The sequence below is a fragment of the Hemitrygon akajei genome, chromosome 13 (assembly GCF_048418815.1).
Source record: "Hemitrygon akajei chromosome 13, sHemAka1.3, whole genome shotgun sequence".
In the NCBI taxonomy this organism is placed as follows: Eukaryota; Metazoa; Chordata; class Chondrichthyes; order Myliobatiformes; family Dasyatidae; genus Hemitrygon; species Hemitrygon akajei.
This window is the reverse complement of record NC_133136.1, coordinates 32,818,242-32,845,831: the sequence shown is the minus strand read 5'-3', so window position 1 is coordinate 32,845,831 and position 27,590 is coordinate 32,818,242. Positions and strand designations below refer to the sequence as shown.

At 39.8% G+C, this 27,590-nt stretch overlaps 1 protein-coding gene across 1 annotated transcript in view; it reads right to left on the bottom strand.

The window, feature by feature from the left end:
• The window catches only part of atp8b5b (ATPase phospholipid transporting 8B5b), a 145,105-nt gene that overhangs the window by 34,205 nt on the left and 83,310 nt on the right, over window positions 1–27,590 (bottom strand). The window contains exons 14-19 of the mRNA XM_073064367.1: window positions 24,543–24,586; window positions 19,394–19,559; window positions 11,800–11,988; window positions 11,580–11,695; window positions 6,481–6,645; window positions 2,423–2,534 (exon numbers count right to left, since the gene is read on the bottom strand). Coding sequence (XP_072920468.1) covers window positions 2,423–2,534; window positions 6,481–6,645; window positions 11,580–11,695; window positions 11,800–11,988; window positions 19,394–19,559; window positions 24,543–24,586 — 792 coding nt within the window. The remainder of the gene's footprint in view (window positions 1–2,422; window positions 2,535–6,480; window positions 6,646–11,579; window positions 11,696–11,799; window positions 11,989–19,393; window positions 19,560–24,542; window positions 24,587–27,590) is intronic.

The following is a 27,590-nucleotide window of genomic DNA, read 5'->3' as shown; positions in this document are numbered from 1 at the left end:
CACTATAAAAATATTCAAATTATTGATACTGTCTCTTCAGTTTTTGACTAAAACCTTCATGACTGGATATGTAATCCAAGAAATCGAGGTCCATTTTGCACGTTATGATGCAGCTTTCTGGCCAATAATGAAGACGCTGGCAATGTCCAGTGATTCCAATAATGCTGTAAAGTTATTGGGTGAACATTCATTGCACAAAATGTAGAAGGGGGATGAAAAGTTCTAAAAATGTTTAGTAACATGCTGGTAACATCAAAATGCCATACTTCCCAAAAATAATGCTAAATGTTAGACGAAGTGTAGCTGGATTTTGTTAACCGGTTGCTAGGACAGCTGTGAACCAACAAATTAGCTGATGGCTAAGTTAGTACACTACAAACTAATCTTAGCAGAAGACAAAGGTGGTTTCAGAGGTTTTCAAACTCCAAAGTTTGTATAGTCTAAGAAATGACAAAAATTGAATCTAAATTTACAGATATAATTTGTACGTTTTATAATTTTTTTTCATCTCTTCTAACTTCTGTTTTATTATTACATATAATATGGAATCAAGTTCTTTCTTCTCTTTAATAGCTATTTAATTAGATGTAACATCTCAACTTCCTAAATTCCACTTGTCTGGTAGATATTTCAGTTAATCTTTCATGTGTACGGCCTGTTATCAGAACTCCAAGTCTGGAACTGGACCAGTGAATGATATGCAGAGGCCCACACCCATCTGCAGGCAGTCCCGCCCTTTTGGTGTCTCTGTTAAAACGAACCTTTGTTTCACTGTCCGACCTTTTGGTACACGGGACACATTGCAGACACCTTGTAAGTACTGAACTGTGAAAAAGATTTAAATTAATGAATTGATGTGGTGTTGCTGCAGGCTGACTTGTGCGGAATAAAGCAGTTCATTTCTCAACATCTTTGGAAATGCACTCTTAGACACAAGTAAAGACCCTTCTGTGTTATTTTGGAACTGTAGAAAATTACATGGTGAGAGCTGGGAGTGAGGGAGGGGTTTAAGGCTTAGTAAAGTTAATGGCAGGACTTTCATCTGATGAAGATGATTATTGCTATGTAATACTTTTTGATAATGCTAACTTGCCACTTTTATTCATATAACAAAGGTGTCAGGTTCTTGATATAGTTGGGGTTGGAATGCCTTGATGTCTTTCCCTGTTTCAATGGAACTAGGTCCTTATGAGAACTTATGGGCTACAATAACACACCAGAGTCAACCTATTGCTTGCCATTGCTACCGACCTCCTCCTCCCCTTATTCTGTGCTTACTATTGTGCGGAGGATTAAGTGTGTACTTCTATGTTAATCTTATAACAAGGCATGCATCAGACAATGATGAAACTTGGACTACCTTGAGAATGCTCACTGTGCAGTTCAGGCTGAAGAAATATATCTTAAGGATCTTTAAAGGCATAAAATGTAAATTGAAGAGAGGCAGAATGCAGTGTGCACACATTATTCAAAGGCTGATCCTTTTCCTTGAGAGTTTCACATAGACAAACATAATGTGCATGGAATTAGCATACCCAGATTCCAATCATGCGTAATAATCAATTTCACACAGTTTAATCCAACAGTGCAAAAGAAAATGTGCCATGTGATTTCTAGGTCTGTTTCAAAAGAATTATTCACAGATCAGAGAATATACTTGCTCTTTTACCTACCCTAAATCCTACTGAATCCTTTTAACAGTTTAAATACCTATATATTCTAAACTCAAGGAAAAACAAGCATTTTCTCAAAATTTAACTCCTTAAATCTTGACTTCATTCTGCTGCTCCTGTGCACGTCTTCCAAGCCCAATATATCAATCATAGGGTGCTGTGTCTGACAGTCAATGAAATAGCCCAGGCAAGATCTGATCAGCTCTTTAGGGACATGAAGCAAAGCTAGATCCCCTTTGGACTTCAGCCTTCCTGAGTACTCCATTGGCCTTTTTATGCATCTCTACCAGCTAGCTTTTCCAACTTGATTACTGCTGTGAGTTCAGTGAGCGGACCAGGCTGCAGAATTGCACCACACTGTCAGGAAATATGTCATGGTATTCACTTCCATCATCTCCAAATCATATCATAATGTTTCCTTTCACTGAACTGCTTTAATGGGGCTGGGATAATTTCTTACTGCCGGGCATGTCTGAATTGCTATGTAAAGAATCATTCAGAAGTGGTTTCAAAAAGTGAAACTGGACATTTCCCACTCACTGATGTTCACTCATTCAGATTTGTTGGAATGATCTATACAATACACGTGAATGAACAAATACATTACTCTTTACAGTAAAGCTTTCCAGCAAAGACCAAAGCATTTAAACCAAAATTTGAATAAAAGCAACTGGCAACCACCAAAATAACTTTTATGTTTAATCCCAGCTGTTGATTTTTATTATTAACAAATGACCAGATTTATTTACCTTGTTTGTCACCCGTCAGAACCCATATCTTGATGTTTGCTTTCACAAGTGTTGCAATTGTCTGTGGAACACCATCTTGAAGTTTATCTTCAACTGCAGTAGCTCCTAACAACTACAAAAAGGGAAGAAATAAAATAATCTTTCCCAAGTTCTTTTCCTTTCCATTTTGTATCTAGCTGCTTGACCCATGGAGATTCTCAAGCAGATTGCTTATTGCTTTTGTCTTTTAGAATGCTTTTCAAAACTTAACTATCTGACCAAACTTTTACTCATCTGCTTAACATCTTTACACTTCGCTAAACCTCAGGTTTTGTTCCACATATATATAGAATGAAACAGTAAACCTTAGTACAGATTTCTCGAGATGCTCAGTATCAATCAGACAAAGTAGCCTGCTGATCTGCAAGATGTAATGCAACAAAATGTCAAAGTTTCTTTAAGGGAACCTTCTAAATTTGCAACTTCCACAAACATAGAAGAACAACAGTGGCAGTCTAACTGGAACTCTTTAAAATTCCTGCCAAGTCAGCAATGATCCTGGCTTGAGCACCTCTCTTGTATGCCATTGGCACTGGGTCAAATCCTTAAATTCCCCTACAACACCATGGAAATATTTCTATCATATGGGGATGGAGCAGTTCAAAGTGCAGTTTGCCACCATCTTCCCACGGTCAATTCGATAATAGTGCTATCCTTGCACATTCCGTGGAAGAATAAAACATAAAATTGGTGGCAGAATTCTTTTTGTCAGGGAACAATAAGTAATGGACATTAAATTAGTAGATTAAACTTGTTAAGACACTTCAAAATAACTGAAATAAACCAGCCAAATAAATTAAAATAAACTTCATTATTGAAAGAGAAGATTGGTAGTTCTTCCCTGCAAACAAACTTCATTAAATAAATACAGAATTAGATAGGTTATTTGAAAGGATGTAGACACAGCAAGTGAAATATAGATGGGAAAGCCTATGATATTGTTCATTTTGATTCAATAGAAGTACATTATTAAATAGTAAGAGACCGCAAGGCTCTAAAAGGCAAAAGGATCGATGGGGGGTGGGAGTCCCAGTATATGATCTGTAAAAGGCTTGGGAGCAGGTGCAACAAATAGTTCAGAAAGCAGTTGTAATGTAATTTCTAGGGGAATTAAATTCCACAGCTGGAGTACCATATATAGTTTTGGTTTTGTTACTTAAGGAAGCAGTTCAAAAAAAATCATAGAATTGACCACACACAAAGAAGTTCTTTTGGCCTACTTTGCTCATGCTGGCCATGGTGCCAAATTACATTAATCCCATTTGGTCATAATAGGCCTGTATCCCTCAATGCCCTTCCTATCAAATTACCTGAGCAAATGTCTTTCAAATGCTTGTAGTTGCTTCCAATACCTCCTCTGGCAGCTCAACCTCCTCTGAGAATAAACCCAGCATTATCTAACTGTTGCTTGGAATGGTCTTCTTGTCTTGAGGAAAGATTTGTTTTTGTTGGAGTATAAAATGTGATTCAATTGAAGCAGATTGAGAATTAACAAGGTGGACATGGAGAGGATGCTTCCTAGTGGGAGAATCTAGAACTGAGGGTTACTGTTTAAAAATCAGGAGTCATTCAATAGAGGGAGGTTATTTTTATTTTAGAAAGGTCTTGATTTGGTGTATGTAGTTCTTTTAATAGTTATAAGGTACAGGCAGACAAATATGAAAGGTTACCAGCAAAAACTGGTCGATGAACTTGATGAATCGTGCTCTCTCTCGGTGGAGGGAGGAGTTTGTTGGCAATTTTCAAGTCAGAGAACTCGTAAAAAAAGCAGAGCAAACAAACTTTAACATCATAAATCAGTGTTTACCGATGAAAGGGGACACTTCTTTTTCCTTTATTAGGAAATAATAAATCATTGCGGTGCATCAAATTGTCGTGTGAAACAAATAGTTTTTGTGGTACCGTTGTAATTGATTGCTTGGTGGGTGGATGCTTTTTTAATGAAGTTAGAGGAGGTGGGTGAGGATCATTATTTTGCTGGAAGGATTGAGTAGGGGACTTGGGGATTCTAATGTTTTTACTGTCACTCATTGTTTGGGGCACTCTTCTGTTTTGTGGATATCTGCGAAGAACAAGAATTTCAGGATGTATATTGTATATATTCTCTGAAATTAAATGGAACTATTAAACTATTGAATACAGAGTTGAAGTTACAATTAGATCAGACATGATCTTACTTAATAGCGATGCAGGCTCAAGGAGCCAAAGTTAAATAAAGATCCAAGTGTAAGCTACATTTTACTTCTGCATCATAACAGACATCAATGGAGAGCAGCCTAACACCATGAACAATAATTATGGAATTTGAGAAATTTTACCTTAGAGTAATTACATTGGAGTGTGAATGGAGAGAGATGCGTGGACAGCCTGAAGCAGGAGGTGGGTTTTCTGGTAATGCTTTAAATTTAGTTAGTGGTTAAGGGCAGGTGGATCTGAAACTCAGACAATGACTCATTAATTTAGGCATGTGCATTGGTGGAACAGCCCTAGTCTTGCACATTTCCAGCAGAAAAAGATACTTGCTACTTCTTTGATATGAAAACAAATGTTCTAGTTCGGATGGGCAAACTTAGAAGACGCTATTGTACAGGTCTGCTCAACTGTAGGGAGCAAAACTGCATGTAGTAAATATTTGTGATTGCATAGTTGATGAAAAGTACTGTTCTTTGAGGCTACAACTAGAAGATCGTGTTGTCTGCCCAGGGCCTGATGGTTCGACAAGAACTTGGATAAGGCAGAGGATCCTTATCTCCTGATCCTGAAAGCAGCTAACATAATGAAGAACCCCTCAGCTCTGGTCACATTTTCTCTTCTCCCCTCTCTTGTTGGGCAGAAGATAGAAAAGCCTGAGAGTATTAACAACCAGACTTAAGGGCAGCTATCTGCCCCTCTATTATCAGTCTCCTGAAAATACCTTGAATACTCTGAAAGATGAATGGTTGAACTCTAGATCCTCTGATCTACTTCATCGTGGTCCCTGCGCTTACCTGCACTACATTGTCTCTGTAACTGCAACACTGTATTCAAATGTATTCTACTTTCTGTTTACCTCAGTACATGTGACAATAATAAACCAGTACCAATAGAGTTATGATCCATTATCATTTAATATGCTGGGCAAAACTAGAAGTAATGAACAGTATCAAGAGTCAGGGTATACATAAATAAAGAAGCAGACTAACGAAGGTCATAACCTCTTAAGAGAAAGATCAAAGTTTAAAGTTCGAAGTAAATTTATTATCAAAGTACATATATGTCACCATATACAACACAAAGATTCATTTTCTTGCAGGCACACACAGTAAGTACAATAAAACATAATAGGATCAACGAAAGACCGCACCCATCAGGACAAACAATTAACCAATGTGCAAAAGACAATGAAAGAAAAAAAATGTCAGGGTAGCAATTCAATTAAACTGTTTCTGAGAATGTCGGAGAGTTTAATGATTAACAGGATATTATTGGTAAAGGCCAGGTGAAGGAAAATCTTGAAAAGTTAGAGATGTCTTTTTTTGCATAAGGCATTTGTAACATGATAACATGATTGTTGCATTAATGGCTCAAAGAAAGAAACAGGTTTGATATAATGACTGTGCAGTTACCAAGGTGAGAAACCAAATATTTCAGGAGTGACGGTTTAGATTTCACACGTATGCAGAAATAATTTTTTCAATATATAGGCATGTCAGTTTTATCAAATAACATACAACTAATCAGATATTAGACAACTATTTTCCAAATCTTAAGTGGTAAATCAGAACTGAATAAAATCACTCGTTTTTAGATACTGATGTGAAATAAAATGCAAAATATAATAGCATTAGATTTCTGTCTTGGTTCTTAAAATTTCACTAAACAAGATAATGAAAATCACAAATATTGGTTGAATTTTTTTTGTTATCTGGTGATCATTCTTAATCTATAAAATAATAATCGATAAACAATCAATAGAAAAACCTAAGCATCCCAGATTCTACTAAATCCAGTAATGCATATGATATTGAGAAGTAACTTACAATTAAGTCCTTTTCAATTTCTTCATATAACATAAACAGTTGTTCATCCCGGTTTTCAGATGCAGTACTTGCTTCATGTTGTCGCTTATACCAGTCTTCAAAGTATGTTTTATCCAACTGCTTATATGCCAGGGCTAGAGTGCGTAAGCCATCACCTGCAAACTCCTACAAGTAAAATTATGCTGTATGCTTTATCTGAGAACGATGTAATTTTACACAGGATTATCTTAAGCAATAATCAAACATTATTTTTATGTATAAATAAACATTAAAAAACAGCAAACTAAATGTTGGAACTGGTCATCAGTGTTCATTTGATATTTATGATATACCAAGAATAACACACATCAGACAGATGCCCTGATAAATTTTCCATTTTCCGAACACCCAAAACTGCACCAGTATGATTTTAGTTTAGAAATGTTGGCACTGATATTGCAGACAGTATGAAGTGATGGAACTCAACACTGACTTTGAAGGAAGCTGCTCGTCACAGTCTGTCAAGTTATACAGCTGACAGAACATCTCTTTTCCCACAACTACTGTCACTGTCATGGAGTCGTACCACATAGAAATGGGATCTTCAGCCCATCATCCTATGCTGACCTGGAGCTAATCCTACTTTCCTGTACCTGGTCCATAGCCATCTATGCATTGGTGACTCAAGATGGAGGAAGGATCAATCAACGATCAGGATGGGAAGTTAGCTGAACTAGCAAAGACTGTGGGAAGTTGATAAAAAAGGGAATTTGGACAGTAAGTTAGAGATAGGATTGGGTTTCAGCATTGATGGGATGTGAGATCAGAGATTGTGGGAAGGGATTGAGACACCAGGGGATTAAGTGCTCAGTGTAGTTTTGCCAGATTATCACTTCATAGCAGGCTGCTTCATGTTTACTGCATATTTAGGGAAAGCTGAATTGACCATGTAGACGACAAAGCAACAATGCTTTTCAACAGAGAAACATGGTGGCAAGTGGATGGCATTGTAGCCTTTGTTCTCAGTTTAGCCATAATGTATATATATTTGTCCAGACAGCAGGTTTGCCCTTACTATCTGTGCTTTCCTCTGTTCCATTAATGTCCCTACTGAAAAAACTTGATATATATGGAGAGGGTTATATCACGGATCATCAAGTCATTAAGTAACACAATATGGAAACAGGCCCTTCTGTTCATGCAAACACTCAAGCATCCATGCACGATATTCCATGAGACATTCCCGATATTCTATCATGCGGTAACACAGAGGACATGCAAGCTCCACACAGGTATCCCTGGGTGTAGGATCCAGCTGAGGTCACTGGAGCTGTGAGCCGGTGACCGGTCTGTCTGCATGACTAGGCAACCACTAAGACACCAGGGTGTGTACAACCATTTCATTTGCGGCTGGGAAGAGAGCCCCAATGATGAATGGTAGCAAGGGCACCCTCAAAGGATTTTAGCATCCTTCAGTAGCCATTCACTTTCTGAAAGCTTTTGTCGAAATGGCAACTGCAGTGAAAATTGTTGTGAATATCCTGCAGCTCCGGCAAACTTTGCATGGACATGAATGTCGGTCAATACACCATATTCTCATCAACAACACTCATTGCCATTTCAGGTTAAAATTAGGATCTCCAACCTGCCATACAAATACTAGAATGGTAGAACTATCTGACCCTTCACAGATCACAGTGACTCTCCACTGGTAATAGACGAAGAAAATACTTAGCTAAAAACCAACTGGAAGGCAATAGGAGTTTCAGGGTCCCTTGGAATGAATCAGGTGAGGGCTGGTCCTCATTAAATAAAAACTGAAGCAGAATTTGACCCCGTGGTTTAAGCCATTTCAGAGTGATTTGTCCGTGTCACAATATGCTAGGATGTACATTGCATGCTGTTTTCTGTTACTGTGCATACATACAAATATATATACATTATGGCTAAACTGAGAACAAAGGCTACAATGCCATCCACTTGCCACCATGTTTCTCTGTTGAAAAGCATTGTTGCTTTGTCGTCTACATGGTCAATTCAGTTTTCCCTAAATATGTAGCCAACATGAAGCAGCCTGCTATGAAGTGATCACCTGGCAAAACTACACCGAGCACTTAATCCCCTGGTGTCTCAATCCCTTCCCACAATCTCTGATCTCACATCCCATCAATGCTGAAACCCAATCCTATCTCTAACCTACTGTCCAAATTCATATATATTATAAATATATAAATTATATATTATAATTATATAAATTCATACATATTACAAGAATGATTCAAGGAACTGTACAGGCTTCTGGAAGTAGAACTTAACAAGTATCTGATCTCTAATTTGGTTTGAAATGAAATTCAGTTGCAGAGGAAAGGAAAAAAGTATAATACCCAACGGAATTTTTAGTTACAGAGTTAATTTTTAATCCTCTGACTGAATTAAGCTCCACAAAATTAAAATCTGCTTTTTCACTCCCTAAGAAGTTATTAGATAGTAACTATGTCATTAAAAACTCAATTATATCCAAATCAACAAAATGTTAAATCTCTTTCCAGTTTTTCAGAATTAACATTTTCTGCTGAAAATGCAGCATTAATGTATTCTATACAAAATCTATGTATCACTGACACCAGACACTAGATCTTTGCAGTTTAATACAAAAGGGTGAATATCAGATAGTCTTGCCATTATTCTCATTACAAATCCTGGGTACCATTAAATCAATATTTGAAGTTGGAAAGATTTCTGAGCGCATGACAATTATTAATTGTGAAATATAATTGTGGAATTCCCAATAGGTGCCATTGAGGAAAACTGTCTATGCTATATATGAACTTTAGATTATAAGACATGGGAGCATAATTAGGCCATTTGGCCCATCAAGTCTGTTCACCATTCCATCATGGCTGATTTATTATCCCTCTCAACCTCATTCTCCTGCCTTTTCCCTGTAACCTTTGACACATTGATTAATCAAGAACCTATCAACCTTCACTTTAAATATCCCCAATGAATTGGCCTCCATAGCCATCTGTCCCAATGAATTCCATTGATTCATCACCCACTGGTTAAAGAAATTCCTTCCCAGATCTGTTCTAAATTGATGTCCTTCTATTCTGAGGCTGTACCCTCTGGTCCCAGACTCACCCAGTATAGAAAATATCCTCTCCATATCTACTCTATCTAGGCTTTACCATCTTCAATAGATTTCAATGCGATCCCCCTCTTCATTCTTTTAAACCCCAGCATGTATAGGCTCAGAGCCATCAAACTTTCCTCACATGTTAACCCTTTCGATCCTGGAATCATTCTTGTCGACATCCCCTAGACTCTCTCCAATGCTAGCACATCTTTTCTTACATTTGGGGCCCAAAACTGCACACAGAGTACTCCAAGTCTCAGTGTTACATCCTTGCTCTTATGCTCAAGTCCTCTCAAAATGAATGCTAACATTGCATTTGCCTTCCTCACCACCAATTCAACCTGCAAGTTAAACTTTAGTGAATCATGCACAAGGACTCCCAAGTTCCTTTGCACCTCTGATTTTTGAATTTTCTCCCTGTTCAGAAATTACTGTACACCTTTATTCCTTCTACCAATGTCGATGACCATACACTTCCCTAGAGTATGGTATATTCTATCTGCCATTACTTTGCCTATTCTCCTAGTCTGTCTAAGTCATTCTGCAGATTCCCTGCTTCCACAATACTACCTGGTCCTCCATCTATCCTTGTATCATCTGCAAACTTGGCCACAAAGCCATCAATTCTGTTATTCAAGTCATTGATATATAACGTGAAAAGAAGCGGTCCTAACACCGATCCCTGCAGAACACAACTAATCACCAGCAGCCCCAACCAGAAAAAGCCCTCTATATTCGCAATCTTTGCCTCCCCCCAGTCAGCTAATCTTCTAACCATTCCTGTAATACCATGGGTTCTTCTCTTGTTAAACAGCCTCATATACAGCACCTTATCAAAAGTCTTCTGAAAATCCAAGTAAAAAACATCATTGACTCTCCTGCTTTCTCAAAGAATTCAAACAGATTTGTCAGGCAAGATTTCTCCTTAGGGAAACCATGCTGACTTTAGCCTCCAAGCCTCCAAGTACCTCAAAACATAATCCTTAAAAACGGACTCCAACATTTTCCAAACCACTGACGTCAGGCCAGCTAGCCTATAATTTCCTTACTTCTGTCTTCCTCCCTTCTTGAAGAGCGGAGTGACATTTGCAATTCTTCTGTCCTCCAGAACCATTCTTGTAAGATCATTACTAATGCCTCCATAACTACCTCAGCTACCTCGTTCAGAAACTTGGGCGTAGTCCATCTGGTCCAGGTGATTAATCTACCTTCAGTCCTTTCAGCTTCCCAAGCACCTACTCCTTAGTAGTAACAAATACACTTACCTCTGCCCCCAGACATACTTGAATTTCTGGCTTGCTGCTAGTATCTTCCACAGTAAAGGCTTACACAAAATACTTATTAAGTTTGTTTGCCATTTTCTTTGCCTCCGATTACTACCTCTCCAGGGTAATTTTCCAACGGTCCTATATCTACTGTCATCTCTATTTTACTCTTTATATATTTGGAAAAAATTGGTGTCCTCTTTTATATTATTGGCTAGCTTACCTTCATATTTCATCTTTTCTCTCCTTATAGCTTTTTTAAAATTGCCTTCTGTTGATTTTTAAAAGCATCCCAATCCTCTAATTTCCCACTAATTTTTGCTACACTATACAGTATGTCCTTTCTTTTGCTCTTATGCTGTCTTTGACTTCCCTTGTCAGCCACATTGCCTCAACCTCCCTTTAGAATACTTCTTTATTTTTGGAATGTATCTATCATGTGCCTTCCGAATTTCTACCAGAAGCTCCTCTCTCATGCCTCTGTAATTCCCTTAATTGCACTGTAATACTGATATATTTGACTTTCCCTATCTACCTGCATACTGAAATTCCTGTGACTAATGCATGTTTTTTTTCTCTGCTATTTAATTTCTACCCCACATCCTGGCTACTGTTTGGCTACTTCACGCAAATTATTGTCTTTATTTTTTGGAATTGTGAAGTTTATGTTTTGTTCATCTTTTTAACACTTTTAAAACAATATCAGTACCATTACTTACATCAAGATGTTCAGTGGTTATATCTTGTAAATGTTGAGATGAAGAACATAGTCTCTCAAAAACAATAGTGTCAGCTCCCTTGCAGTACAAATACACCTTCTTGTCCGGACGTCGAACTATGCAATAAAGCAAATTGAACATATAAATGTCAATATAATAGTATATTAGTCATTGAAAGTCAAGCAAAAACTTGAAATACTTTTAGGTAAAATGGACTCACCTATAACAGACATTCTCTTCCTCACGTTATCAAAATCCAGAATACAAAGCAATTCATAGACTTTGGATTCACCTAATTCAACCAGAGTTATTGTTTCAGGAGTGCGGGATCGGAAAACAAAGCCAAAATTTCTCGCTGCTGTGACAAGTGCGCCTTCATCTGGAGATTGAGCCTGATACACAAGGTTACCTATTCAAACAAAAGGAGGCCATGAGTGAGATACCTCAGAGATCATTATAGTTATTTGTAGTAGCAAGGAATTGAGATAACTTTTACATTGAAGTACCGTAACTAAAAACATACCAATTTTGATTTCATTTACTTAATTTATTAACCTGCAAAACTAAAACAAGTTTTATGTTTCAAAAAGCAAGAGCATTTCTTTTAAATGAAAATAGGCAACTGTAGTTTTTAGCACTCAGTGTCCATACCATACACTTGCTTCAGTTTTTCTGCAGTATTACTAGATACTGAGTTCTATAATTGAAAGCCAAGTATTATGAAGAAATAGCAATATATTTCAAAGTTATTTGGGATATGGATCTTACTGGAGGTGGCTACTGAAATTCAAGGATAGATAGTTCACTCTTATTAGAGAATCAAGTTGTCTGGAACTTGTATGTCATTTACTAGCTTCTGCCTGAATGTAGTTCAGATGCTGCTATATGTAGGCGCAATTCATTTTTCTGAGGATTTGCTGATGGAATTAACCAGTGAACATTAAGATTAAATATGACCATTTTTCATCATGTGATCACAAAGGCGGTGATGAAGCAGGTTATGATATTTACCAGGGTCATTGCATGAGAACTGCTGAACTGATGTCACATTGCTGAAATAAATTATCTCTATTTACCACAATATATTTTTTTAAAAGGTCACATATTCTTTCAGGAACTTACTTGAGCCTTCTATCTTCATAAACAGGTCCTGATCCATTATCTTTCACTAATGTAATTATAATCCATACCAAATGTATCAAAAATATAAATGTCAATAGTTCAGCAATTAATGAAAGATACCTTATAATACTTTTAAGTATCCAGACTTGCTAATGCAGGATTCTTTACCTCACATTATCAAAATCCAGAATAAAAGGCAATTTGTATAGTTAAAATTCACCAGTGTTATTGTTTCAAGAGTATGGATTTGAAAATTAAGAAAAAATTTCTTGTTGCAGTAGCAAGCAAATCTTCGTCTGAATTTTACTTTGCCTTTCAAAAATTTTCCATGCACCCTCTCTGCCTTTCTATCTATAATTAATTTCACCTCTGTGGTCAGTATAATCTGTTGGATTTTCTGTGGTGTTGAGTTCTGGATACTGGTGCTATGTCTTACCCTACTGTTATTTTCATGAAGGCTAGGGATATAAAGGGTATCTAGATTTAAGGTACACCTACTCCATTCACACACTTCTTGTAGAACCGCAGATCTCACAATCCAGATTACAGGTCCTGCATTTTGTTATTTCTGTCTGTCTACAAAATGGCAGCAACTGTGAATCAACGTGGAAGTCAATAATAAATGAAATCAAGGGATCCTGCAAGTCAATGATTTCTAAACTTTTGCACTATTTACTCCTTGTTATACTGTGAATGAACAAAAGAAAGAGTGGACCATGGTCTGTTCATCTAGTTTTTTCTTGGGAAGTCAGCTTCATATCATACACATTAATAATAATATCACACATGTGAATAGCAATCAGAATCGCCTGCTCTAATTCACTGATGAATGAGATTACTGTTGGAAATGGACACTAATGCTTCAAAACAACACTTATGCATGACTTACACATAAAAAACAAGTACAAATGCTTTTTCTTTAGTCCAATGTTCCCAACTAAATTGACTAAAGTTAAAGGCTTAGAAGCTGGATTCAACCTTTGGCGCACTAATATATTGTTAGGGTAAATAGAAGTGTCACCATATGCAAAAAATCATGGAACTGACATTTAGAACAGCACTAAGTTGACTGACATCCTGCACCATTTTCTAAAACTGGGTCTGTTTGACTGCTGATGGAATGTGTTCAATTTTGTGCAAACTTCAAACTCACTGCTGTACGCCAATCTGAGGACATATCGACAGTTAAGGGTAGATTCCTATGATAATTAGACTGGCTGCCACACGTGGAGGGGAAGAAAGTGAGGGAGGCTGTGGGGTAGAGGATGGAAGGTCCCAGAGTCTCTGGACAGTGATCACAATCTCCAAGGTGTTCTTACAATGTCAACCTTCTACCTGTCCAGGTTTACTCTGTTAAACAGACTAAAACCAGTTATTTTCTCTTGTTTCTTATGTAAAGTAAGAATTTAAATAAGATAAAGACTTTCCTTTTAATACTAAAGCAAGCATTATCTTAACCAAAATCAAAACTGCCTACTAAACCCTTTAAGTTATTCTTTTTTACAACTGTAACGTTAACTTGCAGGTTGAGTCGGTGGTGAGGAAGGCAAATGCAAGGTTAGCATTCATTTCAAAAGGTCTAGAATACAACAACAGGGATGTGAAAAAAAAAGGATCAGCCATGCATGATTGAATGGCGGAACAGACTTGATGGGCCAAATGGCCTAATTCTGCTCCTATGTCTTATGGTCTTACAGTTATTCCGATTCAATACCACCACCTTCATCTACTTTATTTCTTCTTATCCCAAATACACCGTAGCCAGAATTATTTAGTTTGCATTTCTGCTCATGTTTAGCCAAATCTCCTTTATAGCCACAGTGTGAATCCTATATGGCATTGGCATCTGCAACTATTCAATCTTTATTGTAACATTATTTTCATTCACACCTCCTTCACAATAGGGTCTCGTCTGCTTTGTTTCTTCCTCCTTCCCTTTCACTCATGATCTTCCTTCACTTTCTATATCATGTTGCTATTTATCCCTTCCCTCTTCAGCCTCAATGCATCTGGTATTTATCTTCAGCCTTTAAAAAAAAAATTCCCCTATTAATTTAAATACACCTGATTTACAGAAAAAAATAGAATAGAGTAATATTACTTCCCATATTGAAAAGAACATAGAATATAGAACAGTATAGTACAGGCCCTTTGGCCCACAATCTTCTGCCGAGCCAATTAAAATAGTAACCAAATAACTAACAAAAATAATCCCTTTTGCCTAGTCAATGTCTATATCCTTCTATTTCCCTCACATTCATATACCTATCTAAATGTCTCTTGGAAATCCCTAATGTATCTGCCTTTACCGTCACCCCAGGCAGCGCATTCCACTCACCACTCTCTGTGTAAGGAACATGCTACTCACATCGCCTTTGAACTTGTCCCCTCTCACCTTAAATGCATCACTCCTGGTATTAGACATTTCAACCACGGAAAAAGGATACTGTCTGTCTACTCTATCTATCCCTCTCATAATCTTATCCACCACGACCAGATCTCCCTTCAGCCTCCACTGCTCTGGAGAAAATAACCCAAGTTTGTCCAACCTCTAAAGAGCATGGGCCTTCTAATCCAGGTAGCATTTTATGCACCCTCTCCAAATCCTCGACATCCTTCCTATAATGGGGTGACCAGAACTGTACGCAAAACTCCAGATGCTGCCCAGCAAGAGTTTTATAAAGCTACAACATAACTTCCTGTCTTTTGAATTCAATGCCTCGACTAATAAAGGCAAGCATTCCATTTGCCTTGGTAACCACTCCATCAACATGTGTAGCTACTTTCAGGGAGCTCTGAACTTGGACCCAAGATCCCTCTGCTCATCAACACTGTTATGAGTCTTGACCTTAACAGTGTACTGTCTCGTTACATTTGACCCACTGAGATGCAACACTTCACATGTAGCTGGCTTAAACTCCATCTGCCATTTCTCCACAACTGATCTATAACCCTCTGTATTCTTTGCCAATCTTCTGCACAACTCGCAACACCACCAATCTTTGTATCACCTGCAAACATACTAACCCACCCATCTACTTTTTCACCCTACTCATTTATATACACAACAGACAGCAGAGGTCTCAGCACATATCCCTGTGGAACACCATTACTCACAGACCCTCATCTAGAATAAATCCCTTCAGCACTACCTTCTGTCTTCTATTGCTGGATAATTCACTACGGATCCCATGCACCTTAATCTTCTGGATGAACCTCCCATGGGGGACCTTTTCAAATGCCTTACTAAAATCCATCTGAACAACTCCTATAGTTCTTCCTTCATCAATAAACTCAATCAAGTAAGTAAGACATCACTTGCCCATACAAAGCCATAGTGGTTCTCCCTAATTAGGCCATGGTATTCCAAATGTTCATAGATCCCATGCCTAAGAATTCCCTCCAGTAACTTCCACACTACTGACGTGAGATTCACCAATGTATAGTTTCTGGGATTATCCTTGGTTCCCTTCTTGAATAATGGAACAACATTAGCTATTTACCAATCCTTCAGGAGTTCACCAGTGGCTAGAGAGGACATGAAGATATTGGCCAAGGCCCAGAAATCTCATTTCGTCTCTCTTAATAATCTGGGAACCAGAGCATCAGGCCCTGCAGTCTCATCTTCTTAATGCTCTTTAATTGACCCAACACTACCTCCTCCTTTACCTTGAAATGCCCTAGTGTATTAATACACTCCGACCGATTACCCTATCCTCCATGTCCTTCTCCTTGGTAAACACTGGTAGAATCTACTCAATTCAGACATCATCCATATTTTCCACATACAAGCAGTTGTTCCCCCTTTATCACTGAGTGGTTCCACCCTCCCGCTAGTTATCTTTTTGCTCTTGACGTGTATATAAAGTGCCTTGCGATTCTCTTTAATAGTGCTTACTGAGGACTTTCCATAGTCCTATTAGCCTTCCTAATTCCCTTCTTTTCCGTCTTCTTTATAATCCTCAAGGATTCTGTTTGATTCTAGCTTCCTAGGCTTTATATGCTTATCCCTTTTCCTCTTAACTAAATTCATTGAATGTTCTCTTACTTTTCCACCCTTGTCCTTCCTTCTGACTAGAACATACATGTTCCGTACTCTGTGCATTTGGTCTTCAAACACCCTCCACATGTCTGATGTGGACTTGTCCAAAACAGTTGTTTGCAATTAACAATCTCAATAATTTGCCCTACTCTAACCTAATACTCTCCCACAAGGTCCATACTTATCCTTTTCTATGGTTATCTTAAAACTTAAGGGTTGTGTTATTGTTCCCTATCTGTATTACAGCCCCTCCACTTGTTGGACTAATACAGATTGATTTATGAAATTCTTTTGGATGCACCTGACAAATTCAGCCCCTTCTAAACACCTTGCACTAAGAAGGTCCCAGTTTTATAAGACCATAAGACAAAGGAGCAGAATTGGGCCATTTGGCACATTGAGTCTGCTCCTCCATTCAATCATGGCTGATCCTTTTCTTCTCTCCTCAACCACATTCCCTGGCCATCTCTTCATAACCCTTGATACTGTGTCCAATCAAGAACATATCAATCTCTGCCTTAAATACACCCAATGATCTGGTCTCCACAGCTGCCTGTGGTAACAAATTTCACAAATTCACCAATCTCTGGCTAAAAAAAATTCTCTACATCTCTGTTTTAAATGGATGCCCGTCTATCCTGAGGCTGTGCTCTCTTGTCTTAGACTCCCCCAGCATGGGAAACATCCTTTCCACATCTACTCTGTCTAGGCCTTCTAACATTCGAAAGATTTCAATGAGATAACCCCTCATCCTTCTGAATTCCAGTGAGTACAGACCCAGAGCCATCAAGTATTCCTTGTATGATAACCCTTTCATTCTCAGAATCATCCTTGTGAACCTCCTCTGGACCCTTTCCAATGCCAGCACATCTTGTCTTAGATGAGAAGCCAAAAACTGTTCACAATACTCAAGGTGCAGCCTCACCAGTGCCTTATAAAGCATCAGCATCACATCATTGCTCTTGTATTTTAGACCTCCGGAAATGAGTGCTAACATGAGAGTTAGGGGGCAAAAGTTTAAGGGTAACACGAGGGAGAATTTCTTTACTCAGAGAGTGGTAGCTGTGTGGAATGAGCTTCCAGTAGAAGTGGTAGAGGCAGGTTCAGTATTGTCATTAAAAGTAAAATTGGATAGGTATATGGACAGGAAAGGAATGGAGGATTATGGGCTGAGTGTGGGCCAGTGGGACTAGGTGAGAGTAAGCGTTCGGCACGGACTAGAAGGGCCGAGATGGCCTGTTTCCGTGCTGTAATTGTTATATGGTTATATGACATTTGCCTTCCTCACCACCAACTCAACCTGCAAGTTAACCTTTAGGGTGTTCTGCAGCAGGATTCCCAAGTCCCTATGCATCTCAGATTTCTGGATTTTGTCCCCGTTTAGGAAATAGTCTGCACATTTATTTCTACTACCAAAGTGCATGACCATGCATTTTCCAACATTGTATTTCATTTGCCACTTTCTTTCCCATTCTCCTAATCTGTCCAAGTCCTTCTGCATCCTTCCTGTTTCCACAACACTACCAGCCCCTGTGGAACAGCACAAGTCACTGGCAGCCAACCAGAAAAGGATCCTTTTATTCCCACTTGCTGCCTCCTACCAATCAGCCAATGCTCTAACCATGTGAGTAATTTCCCTGTGTTACTTTGGGCTCCTAACTTGGTAAGCAGCTTCATGTGTGACACCTTGTCAAATGTCTTCCCTATATTAGGATAGTTAAAGTTTCCCATGAAATCAACGCTATTGTTTTTACATTTTTCTTTCATCTGCCTGCATATCTGTTCCTCAATGTCCCAGTGACTAAAAACATGGCTAAAAATACCTCTTCTGAGGTAAGTTGTGTTAAGTTATTGCTGCTAACAGTGAAAGGGTGAGCAATGGCAAGGAGAGTTCTGGGGATGAGCTAAGATGGTGTGTTGCAGAGTTGTTGCAGATGTAGTTTCAATGCCTGTACAACAAGCTCAGATGTGAGGTTGGATCACTCTGGGCACCAAAAGGAGAAGTTGGAGCCCAGGTAGAGGAGATTTGATGCCCGTACAACTGGCTCAGGTGCGAGGTTGGATCGCACTGGGTGCTGAGCTGATTTGAAGAGTTTGAGAGCATCTTCAGGCTGGGCGGTGAAAACTGGGCCCGGAATGATTCATTGGGTGCCATGGTCCATCCCTGGAGCCTTCTTTTGCAGCCGGGTCCTGGTGTGAGATACGATTTGCCAAGAACCAATTTCACTCTATCTATGGTTCTTTCCTTTCTCTCCAGGGCACCGGTGCCTTTCACTGTTCCATTGTTTGTTCAATTTAAATGCCACCCCAGAAAGACTGAAAAGACAGGGTATTGGGATCCAGGGTGAGAACTGATTTCACTCTCACCAGATAAAAACTGTCTTTTTAATCAACACGCAAGCAGAAACTTCAGTCTACCATTAAGACCTACTTATTTCAGCACTAAACAGCATCTTCAGCCTTCTTTCTTAGGTTGATTTATGGATATTATTTAACCACTGTAGATAAATGCTAGTTAGTGCAGGTAGTGCACCATGTGAGCTGAAAAATAATGATTACATTCAGCAATGAATTTTACATTTTCCCTCTGTTGTGTAACACATGAAAATGAATTTGTAAGGCTTCTCTTATGAATGGCAGCATTTCTTACCCTTCAACTTTTCTTCAGACATCACTGTATGGCACAGTGACAGCAAACGGAAGAATTCATGGACTTTAGGGTCACCAATATTAACAGCTTCAACTAGACTGTTGTCATAGAACACAAATTTCGGATCGGCCAAAGAGTTAAATGAGAAGTCCACTTTTTCTGTATTCTGTGGAGAAGAAAGACACCATTCTTTTGTTCACATTTTCCAAGTACATATTCATTTACTGCATGTGTGTTTAGGTGGAAAGAACTATAGACACAAGAACTCTGTTGACAACAAGGGAAACCCTTGTTTGCGTGAAACAGTCAATATGCCATTCTGCTAAAGCTTCGTTAAAAAGCTGTTCCAATATCAGTTAATGGCACTGGCCTACAAATAGAAGCCACCTTCACCTCCTTTATGTTTTAGCAAACAGGATTTAATTTACAGGATACCTCAGCCTGCTGTTCTCTTCTATATGTTTAAGTTGCTCATCCGCTGCCTCCATTGCTTGTGCACACTTCATTCCACCTCCTTAACCCATATGTTGACAATTTGCAGGGAGATTGCAGTCAATTGTGAGAATATAAAATAATTAAATTCTCATTCAAATTCAGCCAATTTGCTTTTGGGGGAATTTAAATTCATTATTCTTCTCTTTGTTGCATGAACACCTCTTAAAATTCCTACACCCTTAACTTATTCTCTATTTCTATGATTCAACAGCAGGAAGTGGTGTTAACTTGAAGTACATACTTAAATGGCATGGACACAATGTATCAGATAATTTCCTTCAGTATAATAAACCAGTGATGCAATAATTCTAATAATGTGTGGCAATCAGAGCTTTCTAACTTTTACTAACAGTTCAGACAAACCTGTATTGACTGTTCTGCCCCTTGCTCATTGTACAATTTTAGACCACATGACCTTGAGCAGAATTAGACCATTCGTCCTACCGAGTGTGCTCCACCATTCTAACATGGCTGATTTATTATCTCTCTCAACCCCATTATCCTGCCTTTGACACCCTGACTAATCATGAACCTTTCAGCCTCTGCTTTAAATGTACCCAGTGATTTGGCCTCCAAGCTGTTTGTGCCAATGAATTTCACAGATTCACCATCCTCTGGCTAAAGAAATTCCTTCTCACCTTTGTTTTAAATGAACAGCTTTTTATTCTGCGGCTGTGCCCTCTGGTCCAAGACTCCCCCCACTAAAGGAAACATTCTCTCCACATCCACTCTATCTAGGCCTTACAATACTTGATAGGCTTCAGTGAGATCCCCCCTCACTTTTTAAACTCCAGTGAGTACAGGCACAGAGCCACCAAACACTCCTCATACATTAACCCTTTCAATCCCAGAATCAACCTCATGAACCTCCTCTGGACCCTCTCCAATGCCAACACATCTTTTCTTAGATAAGGGGCCAAAAACTGCTCACAGTATTCTAAGTGCAGTCTGACCAATGCCTTAAAACCCTCAGCATTACATCCTTGCTTTTATGTTCTCGTCCTCTTGAAATAAATGCTGACATTGCATTTGCCTTCCTCACCGATTCAACCTGCAAGTTAACCTTTAGGAATCCTGTGCGAGGACTCCCAAGTCCCTTTGCACCTCTGATTTTTGAATTTTCTCTCCATTTGATAAATAGTGTATGCCATTATTCCTTCGACCAAAGTGCATGACCGTACACTTCATTACACTATATTCTATCTGATACTTATTTGCCTATTCTCCTATTCTAAGTCCTTCTGCAGAATCCCTGCTTCCTTAATACTACCCGTTCCTCTACTTATCTTCATATCACCTGCAAACGTGACCACTAGGCCAACATCCCAATCATTGACATATAGCGTGAAAAGAAGCAGTCCCAGGACCAAACCCTCCGGAACCCCACTGGTCACCGGCAGCCAATCAGAAAAGGCCCCCTTTATTCCCACTCTTTGCCTCCAGCCAGTCAGTCAATTGTCTATCCTTTCTAGTATCTTTTTTCTGTAATATTATGGGCTCTTGACATTAAGCATCTTGACATGCATCACCTTGTCAAAGCACTTCTGAAAATTTTAAAGATGCCTCACCCAATTCCCCTAGCCAACCAGTTTGATATCATCTGCAAGTTTATCATTTTACATAAATCCCTAAATTCTATTACTATAAACAGAAGTGTCCCCAGCTTTATGTTTTTGGTTAATATTTCTCCCAATATGATAAAATTCCTCTGATACATATTTTTTATCCCCTACAGAAATTGGACCTTCTTATCATAAGTGAGGTGTTCCACCATAAAACTGGACAGAAAGTCAAGACTGAAGTTCCAAATTGGGTACAACTGTGCTTCTTCATTGGTTGCCTCAAGGAAATGCCAACTTAGGAAAATCATTCGGCATATGCCAGGTAAACCCGATACAGCAGAACCACTGGAAGAAACTGCTGTTAGTGGAGGTTAGTTGTGTTACCAGCATAGTAGTGTAGTGGTTAGCACAACACTACAGCACCAATGAGCACCAATTGGGGTTCATTTCGCTGCGTTATCTGTGAGGAGTTTGTGCGTTCTTTTTGTGTCCGCGGGGGGGTTTCCTATGGGTACTCTGGTTTCCTCCCACATTCCAATGACGTACAGGTTAGGACTGGTAAGTTGTGGGCATGTTACGTTGGCATCTGAAGCATGACGACACTCAAGGGCTGCCCCCATCACATCTTCAGACTGTGTTGGTTGTTGATGCAAAAGAGACATTTCACTGTATGCTTCAATGCTTCAATGTACGTGACAAATAATGGTAAATTTAAAAAGGAGATCTTTATCTTTATGGACTTGAACTCTTTTATTTCCTATTGTATTACAGAATATTTTTAACTCTTAGAAAATAATCCTTTAAAAAGTTAGAATTTAGTTATTAAGTTTTTTTGTATGTCAGAGTCATAGTTTAATGGTGTGGAACATGTCCATCAATGCCAATCCCATTTTCTTTTCCTATCCATGTATCTGTCCAATTGCTTTTTAAAGGCCGTGATTGTACCATCTTCTGCTACCTCCTGTTAGTGAATGTCAGAGATAATTAATCTTGCAAATGTTTGAGGAGTACACCATTTATACCCTGTGATAGAGAAAAGGTGGCAATTTATTCCATGTGAGGATGGTGTGCAACTGAGGGGGGTTTACATGTACATGATGGCGACCCAATGAGCCTCCTGTAAATGTCAAACACGAGGAAATCTGCAGATGCTGACGAAGGGTCTCGGCCCAAAATGTCGACAGCGCTTCTCCCTATAGATACTGCCTGGCCTGCTGTGTTCCACCAGCATCTTGTGTGTGTTGCTCCTGTAAATGTCTTTGGTGCCATTGAATTAGCATCATGTTTAGAGTGGCTGGTGGAATACTAATCAAGTACATGTTGAGCTTCTGATGTTTAAGCTGTCCTGATCCATGGGATTGCAGAGAATTCCAGAATGTCGAAGCAGTTATGTGGTTAAACCTAACTTCATGCTGGAAGATGATCATTTTCACCATATGTACAAGGCAATGTTATTTGCTGTTCTTCAGTACATGCCTGAGAACTTCCTAGATCTTACTTCCTGGTGCTGATGAACTGCAAATAGAATTGAACATTGTGCCACCATCAGAGAGTATGACCACCCTTCACCTTATGATGGAAGGAAAGTCAACAATAAAGAGGTTGAAGATAGTTGGGCCTAGGGCACCACCCTTGGTAGCTCCTGCTGTGACATTTTAGAGCTAGGATGATGAGTCTCCATCAACCACAATCACCTCCCACTGTGGAGGTATGTCTCACATTCATTTGGATTGTTTACCTCTTGATGCCTGTTGACTTCATTTCTACCAGGATTTCTTTATGACGTACTCAGTCATATACTGCTTTGATCTTCCTAGTGCTTGTCCACATTTAGACCAAGGTTATATTGAAATATGGAGTTGAGTTGTGGTGAACTACATATACCTGTCTGGACACGCCCCTGCTGACTGCTCCTGTGGCCCCTCCCACAGACCCCTGTATAAAGGCGATTGAGGCCTGAGCCCGGCCTCTCAGTCTCCAGGATGTAGTATGGTGGTCAACCACTGCTTGTTCATTCTTCCAGTCAATAAAAGCCGATATCTCGCCTTTACGTCTCAGAGAGAGTTATTGATGGTGCATCATGAGTGGCCCTGGCAAAATTCCAACTGGGCATTAGTAAGCAGGTTACTGGTGAATGAGTACTAATCCGTAACTGTGTTGATGACACCTTCCTTCGTTGTGATGATGAATATTGAATGGATGGGAATTAATTGGATTTGTCTTGCTATTTTTATGAACTGGAAACACTTGGGAGTTTTTTTCACTTTGCTATATGCTATTTGCTATAACCAGTGTTGTCAATGAATTGAAATAGTTTAGCTAGAGATATGGTTAGTTAGGGAGTGGAAATCTGATCCTCTGAGTTAATACTTCAAGTTTCAAGTATTTACCTGAAGTGTTAACTTTGTTTCTTTTTCCTCAGATGTTACTGACCCTACTCAGAGTTTCGTGTTTTTTTTTCTGTTTTTATTTCAGATTTCCAGTATCAGCACTTTAAAAATTTTTGATTATTTGAAAAAAAACTATTCTTTATGATGCAAATGAGATGCTTGATTAAGTATTAAATTTTAGCCAAGCAGATTGATCTTGTTTTAGCCATAACAACAGGGTTGATATCACTGTGTGATGATACTTTGATTGGAATGTATTAACATAGAAGAATAAATCCCAGAAACTGGTCTTATGGCCTTCCAGATCCACACCATCCCTTAACAACCCATTTATGCTAATCCTACATTAATCCCATTTTTATTCGGTCCATGTTCCCTACTCTCCCCAGATTCTACTATTCACCAACACCCCGGGGGAATTTTACAGTGGCCAATTTACCTACTAACCCCCACAAATTCAGCACGTTAGAGAAACCAGAGACCTGGAGGAACCCTGTGTTCACAGACAGTTTGTGCAAAATCCACACAGACAACACGCAAAGTCAGGACTGAACCCAGCTCTGTACTGTTGTGTTCACTAGCTGTGCCACTGCAATCCATATACGGCACACATTCACTGAAGCATGAGTTATCTGTTATATATTCATCTTCTTTCTATGTTCTGTGGAAAATTACAATTCTGAACAAGGAAATGAATCTTACTGCAGTTATCACTGTCCTTTTTCCAGCCAAATCATAAACATGACCTGTTAATACATAAAAAAAGATAGGTTTTAGCTTGGTACAAGCAAAAACTATTTGAAATGTAATATTGCTTTCAACATGAGTAGGATTCATATCTTCCATTCATTATTATTCAATGGCTATTGCTCTCAATATATAAAATTCTTATTTTAAATATTCTGAGCACTTATCTGCATCAGGCAATGAGGAAATAGCATTAGGATTACTGATGATATTATACAACACTATTGACAGACAAGTAACCAATCAGTATTGCCACCCTATTTTAATTGAAATTTTAAATTTCAGTCCTTTTTTATTTCAACCCTTGCTTATTTACCTATTTAGACCTTAATGTGACATTTGTCACATCATATCCAAATCCAATATTTTACAAGAACTGTACAAATACTGTACACAGCTTACTTCTGTGAAGCATTTTCTTTATCATCAGAGATTACAGAGTGACATGGTGGATTAGAAAATCCATTCCAGCTCCACTAGTTACCCTACATTACAGAGCATACTGTAATGCAATTTCAGAGAAAGAAAGAGATAATAATGATAAACTTGGAAGTACAGATCTGAATTTACTAACCAATAGAAACATCTATTAACACACTGCTCTAAAAGTAAGGTCCGAACTCCAAGTAATAAGAGGAAGTCAGCAATAGTTTTTAAGCAATCATTAGCTGAAAGTACCATATATTATTCTAATTAATCTCAGTTGGGATGTATAGCAATCTTATAATTGCCACTGTTAACGAAAGTTAACTCTTAACTATTCTTAAGCTCTGTTAGAAAGAGTCTACAATTCCATTGAAAATCTTTGATGTATCCAACAATTGTTTTCCTTTTATATATTTGTTTGTTCATTTGTTGGTATATTTATTTATTACATATGGCTGTCATGCCAATACGATGAAGTTCTCCTTCCTATTGAATTGCTATAGTTCTTGAGGTGAAGTTATTTTGGAATGCCACAAGAGGAATTCCAAGATATTGACCGAGCAAAGGTGAAGAATTAGCATTATATTTCCAAGTCAAAATGAGGTATGACTTGAAGGGAACCATGGAGATCCTGGACTAACCAAGTTCCTTTGAAGATTCATATTTGATAATACATTTATTAAAGCTCTCTTTGTGGCTTCTCTTGACTGGAATGATTCTACACTATACTTTTGAACCATTGTGACAGTAGGCCTCAATTAGCTTCAGTTCCTCTGATCACTATGCAGTAAACACCCTGGTAAATACCGAAATTAATATTGCTGAAGGTATTTCAGGGTTAGTTTCAAATTGTCTCATAACATTTGGGGCAATGGTGCCTGTTGAGAAGGTGCATGTTAGACATGAATAGACATGTTGTGGCGACCCACTTTCTTCACAGGTGAACCGGCTCACAAATAGCCAGCGCACGGGGGGAGACTTTGGTAATGCACCTCTGACGTCATTTCTGCCCAGAGAGGGAGGGCGCTAGGGATTAAATGCCAGCACCGCGAAGTTTGAATAAACTAGTCTCTAAACGACTTACCGACTGTGTGTCGTTATTTCAGCGCTATGTGTAGCACATCGCTACATTGGTGACCCTGGTGGTCCAAACGGGATTTGGACCAAAGATGACCGACTCTTCATCTGTTCACGCAGTCTCACTAAAACTGCTGACTTTCTGGACGCTGCGACCACGCGTGTGGTTTAGCCAAGCAGAAGCCCAGTTCCAGATTCGGCAGATATCCTCTGATTCCACGCGTTACTACCACGTGGTGAGCGCCCTTGACCAGGAGACGGCCGCCCAGGTTGCGGATTTCATGCAGTCGCCCCCGGAAGAAGGCAAATATGAAGCATTCAAAACGCTACTCATTGGGACCTTTGGCCTCTCACAGCGTGAGTGGGGTGCCCGCCTGCTTCACCTGGACGGTTTGGGAGAGAGACTGCCGTCAGCATTGAGGAACGAGATGCTGGCCCTGGCTGACGGACACAAGCCCTGCCTCATGTTCGAGCGAGCGTTCCTAGAGCCACTGCTCGAGGACATACATCTGCTGCTGCCCGACGCAGATTTCAGCGACCCCCGGAAGGTGGTGGCCCGGGCAGATGTGCTGTGGAAAGCCAAGAGGGAGAGCGTGGCGTCCATCGGTCAGATTACCAGGCCACGCACCCAACAGTGGACCAGACCAGGCCCGGCAGGGGGGCGCACACAACACAGAGGCAGGAGTGAGGAGGCCAGTGAACAGTGGTGTTTCTACCACCAGCGGTGGGACACAAAAGCCCGCCGTTGTCACCCGCCCTGCAAGGGCCAGGGCCAGCTGCCGCTAATGACTATGGCGGCTAACCACCAGGACAGCCTCTTGTACATCTGGGACAAACAGTTGGGACACCGCTTCTTGGTCGACACCAAAACGGAGATCAGCGTCTTGCCCCTGGCGGGATACAACACCTGCAACAGGAAGCCAGGACCCACCCTTAGGGCCGCAAACGACAGCACGATATGGACCTACGGCACCCGCACAGTGCAGCTGCAGTTCGGCACCAGCCGGTTCACGTGGGACTTCACACTGGCCGCCGTGGCCCAACCACTCCTGGGGGCAGACTTCTTGCGAGCCCACAGCCTGCTGGTCGATTTGCAAGGGAAAAGACTGGTACATGCCGAGACTTTCCAGACATTCTCCCTGGGTGAAGCCAAGTTGCCGGCCCCACACCTGGACTCCATCACGCTGTCGGACAACAAATTCACCAGAATCCTGGCAGACTTTCCATCAATTCTGGCACCGCAGTTCACGGCAGCCATGCCCAGACACGGGGTTCAGCACCACACCCCGACCCAGGGACCGCCCCCCCACGCCCACGCACGAAGGCTCCCCCCGGAAAAGCTCCACCTGGCGAAGGAGGAGTTCAAGAGGATGGAGGAATTGGGGATCGTACAGAGGTCCGACAGCCCATGGGCCTCCCCACTGTACATGGTGCCCAAAGCAGCTGGGGGTTGGAGACCATGCGGCGACTACCGCAGACTGAACGAGGCTACAACTCCAG